At 39.1% G+C, this 12,656-nt stretch overlaps 1 protein-coding gene across 2 annotated transcripts in view; it reads left to right on the forward strand.

The window, feature by feature from the left end:
• babo (TGF-beta receptor type-1 babo) overlaps nt 1-11,696 on the forward strand; it is a 115,706-nt gene extending 104,010 nt beyond the window's left edge. For both annotated transcript variants that reach the window (XM_067156612.2, XM_067156613.2), the window contains exons 7-9: nt 4,830-5,002; nt 5,194-5,433; nt 10,143-11,696. In XM_067156612.2, the coding sequence (XP_067012713.2) occupies nt 4,830-5,002; nt 5,194-5,433; nt 10,143-10,268 (539 nt within the window). In that variant the 3' untranslated portion in view covers nt 10,269-11,696. The remainder of the gene's footprint in view (nt 1-4,829; nt 5,003-5,193; nt 5,434-10,142) is intronic.
• The last annotated feature ends 960 nt before the right edge of the window (nt 11,697-12,656 follow it).

Genomic DNA, 12,656 nt, shown 5'->3' on the forward strand with positions numbered 1-12,656 from the left:
GTAATAAGACAAAAAATTATTAATGTATTGAAATGTCAGAACTCTTTCAATTATAATGGAACAACTTAGCCATCCATTTCCACGCAGCATCCCTTGAAGTACTTGGGATGACCAAACAGGGTAAGCGCTTTTCAGGCAAGCAAAATCAGCACACTACAATCGACTAAGTGGAGAGCTGGATACACCCGAGGCAGCAAACAATATCCACTGTCTGGCTAGTGCGCAGCACGGAGCATTGGAGAGAGTGCTTTTCAAAAATGTCCACACCTAATACCATCAAAGTAAGAAGAAAACAAAAGTTGACCAAGAGAGGTTGAATAGGAAATACAATGGTGAGGAGCATAGTATAAGTAATTGGAACCAATACCGAATTCAGCAAGGAGCGTCATAGTCGTCAACCCATTCTCCGAAAAATTGCCCCTTTTAGTCATCTCTTAAATTCAATCCGAGGCTCGTTTGATTGTTGAAAGCGATGTTCATACACTACCACCACTGGCTTGCTAGGCCTATCATGGATCTTTGCGTTAATATTTTGTTATGCACTAGCTGGTCGGCGCCTGACATGCATTTCCTCATGTCAGTAAGGTTTATGGTTTACCTGCCAATACTCGGGAGGCTAATTGCATTGGTTACCCACTGGGCAATGGGGTCGCCACATCCCTCACATTCTCTCATTCCACCATGGAGTTTCTTTGTGTCTAACTCCATGGTGGAATGAGAGAATTTCACATGCAGTCAAAAAAAAAAAAAAAAAAAAAGAATGCATGGAGAGAATGGTTCAGAAACAGAAGAGAACATAATAGGGACAAATGGAAACGACTAAGCAGAGCAGCAAGGAAAATGATAGCATTTGAGCATTTGCTAAAAAATATCCTGGGAAAAATTTACAAAAGGGATAGAAGAGAATTATAAGAATGAGAAGAAAATATTATACCAAATATTAGGTAACAGAAGGAAGCAAAAAGAAAAACATCAAAAGTCATCAATAAAAATGGAAAACCTGTGTGGGAAGGAAAAGAAGTTTTGAAAGTGTGGAAAGAATACTTCCAAAATCTATGTGGACAAAAATGAAACAGATGAACCCAAGGAAATAGATGAAGATAAAATAAATATCACCATTACAGTGGAAGGGAAAAATAAACCATCAGATTAAATAGGAAGAGAAGATCTACAAATGTTGTATTAGAAAAAGCTATATTAGAAATGGAAAATGGCAAAGCTCCTGGAATAGATGACATCAGTGGAAATGATTAGAGCTGCAGGACCTATTAGAATACAGTGGCTGTATAGAATAATGAAGATAGTATGGACTGACAGAGAGATTTCAGATGATTGGACAAGGGCAATTATTGAACCTGTTTTTAAAAAAAAGTAATAAGGCACTTTGTGAGAACTACATAGGAATAGCAGTACTGTGTCATTACATGAAGATTTATGAAAAGATAATTTTACGAAAAATCAAGAACAAGATAGATTCACAATTAAGAGAACAACAACAAGGATTTAGATCTGGAAGATCAACTAATGATGCCATGTTTACAGCTGGACAAATAGTGATGGTGGACAACATCATGAAGTTCACCAGGAGTTAACAGCAAGTGATATGAAAGTCATAGCATATGTAGATGATGTAATGATATGGGAAGAAAATGAACAAAAATTGGAAGAACAACTAAATACCTGGCAGAGGGCAATTGAAGAAGCAGGCGTGGAAATAAGTTTAACGGAAAGTGAGGTAATGAAAATCAGTAGAGAAAATAAAAAAAATTAAGGATGTTAGGTGTAATGGAAAAATTCTTAAAGAAGTAGATGCTTTTAAATACCTAGGAAGTAAGCTAACTGGAAAAGGAAACATCAAGGAAGATATTTAGGAGAGGATAGGAAATTGCTCAAAATTTTATTACTGTGTGTCAGACATAATTAGAAATTGGAAAGTACCTACTAAAGCAAAAATCATGATATATAAATCATATTATTTGCCAATATTGACCTATGGATCAGAATGTTAGACTTGGACCATAAAAAATTTGAGTAGATTACAAGCGCTTTCTGCGAGGGATCTTGGGTAAAACGAGGAGGGACAAGATGAGAAATGAAACCATATGAAACACGGTACAGATCAACCTCTAAAAGAAACTATGGAGAGAAATAGGCTGAAATGGTTCGGCCACGTCAAAAGAATGGGACAAGAAAGATTACCAAGAAGAGCTCTGGAATGGACAGAATCTGGAAGAAGACCAATTGGAAGGCCACGAACAAGATGGAGGGATCAGATGGAGTATGCGTAAATCGGAGAGGACTACAAAAGCAGACATTGATGAACGATAGAATGGTGGGAAAAAAGAGAAGATTGCAAGAGGCTCTGTGAACGACCTGCATAAGCAGAAACGTATCGGGAAGAAGAAAAAAAAGACGAAGCAGTCATCTCTTATGACAGGCAGGAGATTCTGTCATCTTATTCTGTGCCCCTATCCACAGGGGATAGGTGTGCACTAGACAACATTGGCTATACATTTGTGCGATCTGATGAGGAAATTGAAACTTGCATCCAGTTTGCCCAAGTTGTGGTTAATGAAGATGTATAATCATCCTCTCGGTTCAACTTGGTATGAAATGTTTTACTAACTGACCCGCTTCCATAAAAACTTCTGCTTCCCTATCTGAGCTACTCAATTCTGCAGAACCTCTTACTAGGCAACATTCTGGCACTTTAGTTTCTCTTAAGATTTAAAATCTCTAAACCTGCTGAATCTCCTGGCCAGAGAGAAGGCATCACTTTTCCTTGGTCCTAGGTCACTAGTATTTAAGAAGACATTAACCAGATAGTTGTTGTTATTATTATTTATTATTATTATTATTATTATTATTATTATTATTATTATTATTATTATTATTATTATTATTGTTGTTGTTGTTTGTTATTCGCAAATTGGCCAACTAAGGACCATGATCTTTTGAGCACAGTGATCATCCAACTACTTTGCACCAGTTGTCCATTTCTTATCCCGGAAAGTCCCAAAAATCTATATGCTTGTTCTCAAAAGGTCTCGTTTGTGTGAGTCTTCTGGTCTTAGGCCCATTTCTTCAAGTTCTTTCTTGACCTTGCCAGGTTTTGAATTAAAACAGTTAAAAAATGTGTTTTGTCCTAGATTTATCCATCCATTGTTGGTGATTGTACAAGCGAGCCTTGGGTTTACGCCTGGTATCTGTGAACTTTTCTGGCTAAGAGCAGATTTCTTGTCTGGATTTTCTGGATTTTGGACCAAGTTGTTGTGTTTGGGTCATCAGTCCATAGACTGGTTTGATGCAGCCCTGCATGCCACGCTATCCTGTGCTAAACTTTTCATATCTATGTAGCTACTACATCCTGTATCTAATCTGTTTGTCATATTCATACCTTGGTCTACCCCTGCTATTTTTACCCCTTACACCTCCATCAAAAACTAACTGAACAAGACCTAGAAATCTCACAATGTGCCCTATCATTCTGTCTCTTCTTCTACTCGAGTATATTTTTGAAAATATTTCTCTCTTTTTGCTTTAACTTAGTGAGCAAACATTTCTGAGAGGGTGGCACTCTTACGCATAGAGAGATACCAGCTTGACAGCAGTGTGGTAATGATGAATTTTGTTTATTTTTATTTTTTTTTTGCTAGGGGCTTTACGTCGCGCCGACACAGATAGGTCTTATGGCGACGATGGGATAGGAAAGGCCTAGGAGTTGGAAGGAAGCGGCCGTGGCCTTAATTAAGGTACAGCCCCAGCATTTGCCTGGTGTGAAAATGGGAAACCATGGAAAACCATTTTCAGGGCTGCCAATAGTGGGATTCGAACCTACTATCTCCCGGATGCAAGCTCACAGCCGCACGCCTCTACGCGCGCGGCCAATTCGCCCGGTTTTGTTAATTATAAAAGCACCTTTTGTTATATATATTTTGGGTGATTTGGAAAGCTATGTCCATTCTTTTTGCTCTTGCCACCATGGCCTCTGTATTTAGTCCATTTAATTAGATCTACTCACCAAGATATTTAAACTTAAGCGCATGTTTTATTGTTCCATATTTGGTGTTTAGTTGGGTCATGTCTTTAAAGTTTGACATTACTTCCGTCTTTTCAAAGGATATCCGCGAGCCTATTTGTTCTGCTACCTCTTTCAGCACATTAATTTCTTCTGTCGCAAATTCAAAATTCTCTGTCATTATTGCTATATCATCCGCAAAAGCTAAGCAGTTGATTCCCCGACCGGGCGAGTTGGCCATGCTGTTAGGGGTGCACGTCTGTGAGCTTGCATCTGGGAGATAGTGGGTTCGAATACCACTGTTGGCAGCCCTGAGGATGGTTTTCCGTGGTTTCCCATTTTCACACCAGGCAAATTAATTAATTAAGGTTGTACCTTAATTAAGGACACGGCCGCTTCCTTTCAATTCCTAGGCCTTTCCTATCCCATCATTGCCGTAAGACCTATCTGTGTCAGTGCGACGTAAAGCCACTAGCAAAAAAATAAAAATAAAAGTACAGTCGATTCCCACTCTGTTCTTCTTTGTCCCAGTCCTTAAAGTTTCAAGGGTGCAGAGAAGCATCCTTGGAATGTTACTTTGGAGCTGGTATTAGTCAGGGTTGTTCGTATTACCACTAGCAGTTTTCGTTGACTCCCATTTTTGCAGTTAATTTAAGCAACACATCGCAGTCGTAGAATCTTATGCCATTCTGAAGTATTATTATTATTATTATTATTATTATTATTATTATTATTATTAAAAAGTTTTTTAAGAGGGTTGGTACATGAGAGGATATTTAATATATAACATTATTGTTTTAAATGTTTGTAGGTAAGCCTGCTATAGCACATCGGGACCTCAAGACTAAAAACATCCTGGTTAAAGTTAATGGCACATGTGCTATTGGTGATTTGGGTCTAGCTGTTCGGCACGATATTGCTACAGACACCGTGGACATTCCACTCAATCATAGAGTGGGTACAAAGCGGTATATGGCCCCTGAGGTAAGACTTTGTATCAACTTCTAGCTTATTTACAAATTGCTATAGTCTCATAGAACTGCAAACTCATTTGTTTCATTTGATATCCAACTTTCTGCTCTCCCACATAAGTTAGTGTTAAGATCACAAGTTTTCTCCCTTCCATCTACAACAATAAATGTTCATTGTCAGTAAAAATAGTTTCATTTTTACAGGTGCTGGAAGAATTAATCAATATGAATCACTTTGATTCATTTAAGAGGGCAGATGTTTATGCCCTCGGCTTAATCTTCTGGGAAATCGCCAGAAGGTGTAATATAGGTGGCATTTACGATGAATACCAGCTACCATTCTACGACATGGTGCAATCGGACCCTACTATCGAGGAAATGCGGAAAGTTGTGTGCATAGACAGACAGAGACCCTCAATACCCAATCGATGGCAGTCATGCGAAGTAAGTGACTTCAATTACAAGTGAGTTAGTTATTTGAAGCAGTTTAACCATTGTGTTCATGTGGTAAGTGTTGACAGCTTTTAGTTGATTGGCAGACTGGCACTGTAGCTGATTGGTCAGTGTATTGCCCTTTGAGCCTTGAGGTCTTGCTCATTTAAGCACGGCATAAACAAGAGTTCAGTTTTGGGGGCGATGACCTTTGATGTTAGACCCCTTAAAACAAAGAGCATCATCATCATCATCATCATCATCATCAGAGTTCAGTTTCTTTGAAATACATTTCCGTCTTGTCAATACTTTACGGTACAATGTAAAGCCACTAGCAAAAAAAAAAAAAAGTAGTAGAAGAAAAAGGACAGGTGGCACACTAGGCAGTAAAACATAATAGACAAAACTTTACTTAACACACTGTTCAGAAAAGGTTTACCATCCCTGCTGTTGGCTATATGCTAAATTTTTCGTAACCTGTATACACTTGTTATTGTATTCTAATTTTCTTTTCACTCCCGTGCCTTCAACCTTGTAGTACATCCTTCTTTTTCCTCCTCACCTGACTTTCACTCTTTTTTTTCTCCCCTATACATGGTTCATGGTGTTGGTTACTGTAGTCACGTCCTAGTTCGTGAACCCTGGGCAACGGCTGAGTGGCCTAGTAAGTGGTCCTGAGAGTTGGGATACCAGTTGCTGCAGAATGGGAGTGGACATCTCGGACATATTCTCGGTCATGGCCTTCCTTGTGCTCAGGCGGCTAGGGCTATACAGTCCACCAGTGGTCCCTAACCCGTTAGAGGAGAGATCCTCACTTGGACTATGTGTAAGTAGGGTAGCATCCTGCTTCATGAATTTACCAAGCTCAGAACATTTTAAGCATGCCTTTAAATTCACAACACCACAGATCGAATTGCCAAGGTCCTCCGCAAACACAATATAAATATAAAAACAGTGTTTGGCACCGCCACTAAAATTGCTCACAGTCCGAGTAAAACCAAAGACAAATTGTCCCCACTTTTATATCTTGGGTTATACTAAATTCCATGTACTTGCGGTAAGGTATACATCGGCCAAACCTGCCGGTCCGTTGGTACCCATATCAAGGAACATGAACGTAATATTCGTCTCAACCAGCCAGACAAATCAGCAATAGCTGAGCACGCTCTATCGTCGGGTCATTAGGTCATATTCCAAGATGCTCAAGCTCTTACCCACACTAGACGCTACAGGTCCAGGATAATATGAGAAGCTGTGGAAATACATAGAAATCCTAACAATTTCAACAGGGACACTGGCTATCAATTAAGTAATACTTGGTTGCCAGCCATTAAGGATTTACGTAGGTAGTTCCCTTCCCTGTCCCTTCACTATTGTTTCGTCTTGGTGTTTTCCAAATTTGTACTTTCCTCATTGTTGTTTGTAGTTTACGTGGATCATCTGCTAAAAGGTATAAAGTGGCAGGGTGGGATTTAGTTAGGTGGAAATGTAGTAAGCAGTCTGACCTATGCTGACGACTTGCTCTTAATGGCAGATTGTGCCAAAAGCCTGCAGTCTAATATCTTGGAACTTGAAAATAGGTGCAATGAGTATGGTATGAAAATTAGCCTTTCGAAGACTAAATTGATGTCAGTAGGTAAGAAATTCAACAGAATTTAATGTCAGATTGGTGATGCACGTAGATAATTTCAAGTATTTAGGATGTGTGTTCTCCCAGGATGGTAATATAGTAAGTGAGATTGAATCAAGGTGCAGTAAAGGTAATGCAGTAAGCTTGCAGTTACGATCGACAGTATTCTGTAAGAAGGAAGTCAGCTTCCGGATGAAACTATCTTCACATCAGTCTGTTACCAAACCAACTTTGCTTTACGGGAGCAAAAGCTTGGTGGACTCAGGATATCTTATTCATAAGTTAGAAGTAACAGACATGAAAGTAGCGAGAATGATTGCTGATACAAACAGGTGCGAACAATGGCAGGAGGGTACTCGGAACTAGGAGATAAAAGCTAAGTTAGGAATGAACTCGATGGATGAAGCTGTACGCATAAACCGGCTTTGGTGGTGGGACCATGTGAGGTGAATAGAGGAGGATAGGTTACCTAAGATATTAATGGACTCTGTTATGGAGGGTAAAAGAAGTAGAGATAGACCAAGACGAGGATGGTTAGACTCAGTTTCTAACGATTTAAAGATGAGAACTGAATGAGGCCACAGCACTAGTTGCAAATAGAGGATTGTGGCGACATTTAGTTAATTCACAGAGGCTTTTAGACTGAACGCTGAAAGGCATAACTGTCTATAATGATGTATATATGTTTTTTCTACACACTTGTCTTTCCATCTCTAGCTCTGTTCTGTTATTCTATCCAGTTAGTCTTTTGTTTCATTTCATTTTATTTTTTCATTTATTTTTATTATTTTTATATGATTTTGTCCCTGGTTCATCTGATGAAATAAACATCTTAGTTGGTGCTTGGAAGGCTAACACACAGTGAGCCATCTAGTGACGAATGAAAGTGCCACTTACTATAGACCAACGGTGAATCATTCTTACATTCAAAACTTCATTATTAAAGAAGTCTTGACCGGGCGAGTTGGCCGTGCGCGTAGAGGCACGCGGCTGTGAGCTTGCATCCGGGAGATAGTAGGTTCGAATCCCACTATCGGCAGCCCTGAAGATGGTTTTCCGTGGTTTCCCATTTTCACACCAGGCAAATGCTGGGGCTGTACCTTAATTAAGGCCACGGCCGCTTCCTTCCAACTCCTAGGCCTTTCCTATCCCATCGTCGCCATAAGACCTATCTGTGTCGGTGCGATGTAAAGCCCCTAACAAAAAAAAAGTAGTAGTCTTGCTCATGAACAGATGAGATTTTCTTCTGAAGACGCAGAGCAAAGTTCTCTGCGAAATGTAAAAAATTTCACCTTGATTTCTGACACGGCATAAAACTGAAAAGCTTATTACCATGTTTACAGTTATGATTGAATTTGTATGTAATGGTGTTTCATTCACAATGTTAACCTAATAAATGACTGTATCACTCACTATGGTTAATGTATTGGAAATACTCAAGTTATCTGTGAATTTGTATATGATTGTCTTGTAAATATTCCTGTAGTAGACTACTTGTAATATAATATTTTTGTAAATTTTCGGTGAAGTTTTGAGCAACTACATAGTTATGTTACACTAGAGGCAACGGAATATTTTCTGCATATTTCATTAATTTCTATGCAATTGATTTTTATTATTATGTTGCACTGCTCATATGTAGTTTTAATTGTTTTTTGTTTCTCATTTTAAGGTAATTCTTGGTTGCTTTTGTTATTGTGAAATTTCTTGTTTCAGTATAGTTTCGTGTAGAAGCCCGATATAATGTGGTCTGATTTACTGTGGATTTGGATTTAACACAAAGATAATATCCTCTAAAAATGTACAGTATTATTTTTTAAGTGAAATTCTTATGTTTGAAAGTCAATTAATTAATCTGCTTCAAAATAGGAACCACAGACTACCTTATTCAAGACAGCCAACATAGAGTTAGAACGCACTTTCTCCAGAGTCGCTATACGTACTGCAGTTCCAGAGAGTGTGGCCAGGCTGAGTGGATCAGACAGTTGAGACGCTGGCCTTCCGACCTCAACTTGGCAGGTTTTCGATCCTGGCTCAGTCCGGTGGTATTTGAAGGTGCTCAAATTCGTCAGCCTTGTCAGATTTACTGGCATGTAAAAGACTGCTGTGGGACTAAATTCTGGCACCTTGGTTTCTCCAAAAATCGAAAAAGTTAATTAGTGGGACGTAAAGCCAATAACATTAACAGACAGTATGTTAACACCCTGAACTACGGTGTTTTGTAAGACCTCTTGTTTTACTATTTGGTGTGTTGTCATTTCACTACGACAATCACGCTAACGCTGTAGCTCAGCAATTCTTTAATCCTTTCAAGGACCCGAACAACAGGAAATAATACAGAACCTATTACGATCTTAGCCATTGGGGATGTAGGACTGCATTCCTGGGATGTCACAGAAGCAACCAAAAACAAACAATTCTTGAGCTCTGTTCAGCATTTGTATTTCTAAGTATTCTTGCTAAGGCAAGCAACAGTGTTCTTGGAACCAGCCATCAAAGCCTCTTACTTTACCTCCCCCTCCTGTCAACAAATGTAGGCTGTAGTGGTACACTCGCCGGGCTGAGTGGCTCAGACGGTTAAGGCGCTGGCCTTCTGGTCCCAACTTGGCAGGTTCGATCCTGGCTCAGTCCGGTGGTATTTGAAGGTGCTCAAATACGACAGCCCCGTGTCGGTAGATTTACTGGCACGTAAAAGAACTCCTGCGGGACTAAATTCCGGCACCTCGGCGTCTCCGAAGACCTTAAAAAGTAGTTAGTGGGACGTAAAGCAAATAACATTATTATTTGTAGTGGTACAGGATTGTCGCGGATTCAGAGTTCACTGCAGGTGCGTGATGTCACAGAAAAGAAAAGCATATTCTGTATTAGTTGATTGCGTGAAAAATTGGGAGTCAGAGGCAAGTTTATCATGCGAGTAGTACGTTGCGGTATTTTCTTGTCCTCCCCTCCCATCATTTTTCACTGTACAGGCCACCTTCTGATATATCATAGGGGCAACATATGTCCTATACAAGTATGTTATTTCGAGTTTCTGCTGCACAGTATTCGGTTTTCATGTATTTTAAAATTGTATTTTCATTCTGTTTTCCAGGCTCTTCATGTTATGTCTAAGCTGATGAAGGAGTGCTGGTATCATAATGCTGCAGCTCGGCTGACTGCACTCAGGATCAAAAAGACACTTGCAAATCTTGGAGCTTCTGAAGATTTAAAGATCTGAAACAATATCTTCCTGTTGTCATCATATTAAAGACTGTTCTTTGTGGTTTCCACCCATAATTTTATAGGAAAAAAATTTCAAGCAAGTTAAAAAAAGATCTTCTTACTCTTTAAAAGCAGAAAGAACGAACTCTTACAAATATAGCACAGGTACACACTAAAAAAATTTCTTCTTATATATATGTATATCTGTTTCAGTGTTCACAGTGTGTTTGCAGTCATGTAAGACTCAGGCACTTACTCCTTTTCTTCTGTACTTATCTGAAATAAGGAAGTTTCACAACAGTTCATCTTTTTTGCCTCTTGTCACATAATTCTTAAATACACATGTTTTTGAGATGTATTTTATTGCAGAGATAGTGTCCTGTATGGGTGTGCGTATATGTCATCCATCATTGTACTGATTTACAGGAAAGAGTGATGGGTGTGGTTAAAAAACTACCTCTTTTTGTATGCGTGTGAAAATGTGATTTACATGTTGACGGCTAGTTGCCCTAACTCATAATGTGTATGGTAGATAGAAGACTTTATCCATGTTATTTGTTTTATGGCTGGATGAGCATGTTGATCATGCCAATATTTTACTGAATTCAAGATAAAAATGTCTGGTTTGGTTTTTAACTATTTACTTAAGGTACAAATATTTTGTTTTATGAATTATGATGATGTACAATTTTTCCTCACTTCTCTTAACACATTGACGACGGGCTACATTAATTTACATAGTTCATTAGCCATGCATGGATGTCTGGCTATGTAAATTGATGGGTTTTTTACATCACTTTATTTTGCTCCAGTCTCCTTCAATATGGTGGTCACTAATTGAGGCTGAGGACCCAGTCAACATATTGCTCGTGGGCTGCAATAGAGGCACAATTCAGAAAATACGAATTTGGAGTTACTGTACTTTCCAGCAGTGCAGAATAGTGTACCTTCCGGCAGCAACACGGCATGTCTTGCAGTTAAGTGTTCCACCTACAAACAGCAGAAGTGCTGCCTGAACTTTTTTTTTTTAGTTGTGGCACTATTGTAGCCCACAAGCAATATATACAATGGTCTGATCACACTGAAAGCACCTCTCACAGTGGGAAGGGGTTCCAACTGTATTTCATATGATTATATCATCTACATCGGACAAGAGGCAGGCTGACACGGCTTTGAGCCGTTGTTGTTTACTAGCGAACAGGACTGTTTCGAGAATGAATTGTTACACATTTTGCCCTCAACACTGTTTCTGCTTCTAATAATATGGCTGTGTAACATGTCATTGAACACCCTGTGTCACAGATTGAAAAGCCAGTGTCAGCATGACGTACTGTACAGATAAATACTCGAGGGCTAAACAAATATTTCATGAATGGCTTGTCAACTATTTATCTGATGGTTCCGAGAAGAAGTACTAGCATCAAAGATAAGACCCTTCAGCAAGCATTATGTAATATGAACATTATATGACACTTTGCTCAAGCCTGATGTCTTACACTAGATGTGTTCTTCTCAGCCAGTCCACAGCAGTGAACTGCCTGGTCGTCATTGTGTTAAAAATGGGTTATGCTGGACATATCTGGACACTTTGCCAGTTATAGTCTGGTACAGAATGATCAATGAATCTCTGTTGCAGCTTTGTGTGATATATTAAAGATCACCCATTTTTTGGGTGGTAGCATGGGGAAGTTCCTGTTGTTGATTTTTTTCTTTGTCGAAATGTGCAATTTCTGTAGCTTAATCTCAGTGACTAGTGCTCTATATTAGCCCAGTTTTATATTAAAGATGGTGTGTGGATACTAAACATCCTCTATAACCATGTAAATTTTTGTGTGTCCAATATATCTTGATTATTTTGTTCATCCGTAGCATTATCCTCCATTTAATAGCCATTCTTGCTACTTGTTCCTCCATTTTAATTTATCATAACTGTTATTTTATTCCACTGGTGTTGTGGTCAACACATAATGAAGATTAAAATTCTCAATAGTAGTGAGGATTTCCCTTTTTATCATGTTCCATGATATTCAAATATGGCTGATTATGCCTGGTCTCAAAATGAGGAAGGACCTGTCCATCAGAAGACTCCCTCTTAGGGGAGAATCAGTCAAGAGGGAAAAACTGAATGCCTGACATCAAAATAACAATAGCCTTCAGTACCTATTCAGTTGTTGCTCACAAATTCCATTGCGTAAGTTTGGGAATATATAAAGTTACAGCCGTGAAGCTAAACCTCCAATTAAGCTGGGGGCTGTGCACCTTGTCTTTGAAAATGACCAGCTGTTCTGTCAAATAAACATACCCCCTGTGTGTGGGGGACGCAGACGAAGAATACACCCACAGTATCCCCTGCCTGATGTAAGAGGCAACTAAAAGGGGCGACCAAGGGATGATTATATAGAAC

This window comes from Anabrus simplex, chromosome 12, assembly GCF_040414725.1.
Source record: "Anabrus simplex isolate iqAnaSimp1 chromosome 12, ASM4041472v1, whole genome shotgun sequence".
Taxonomy (NCBI): domain Eukaryota; kingdom Metazoa; phylum Arthropoda; class Insecta; order Orthoptera; family Tettigoniidae; genus Anabrus; species Anabrus simplex.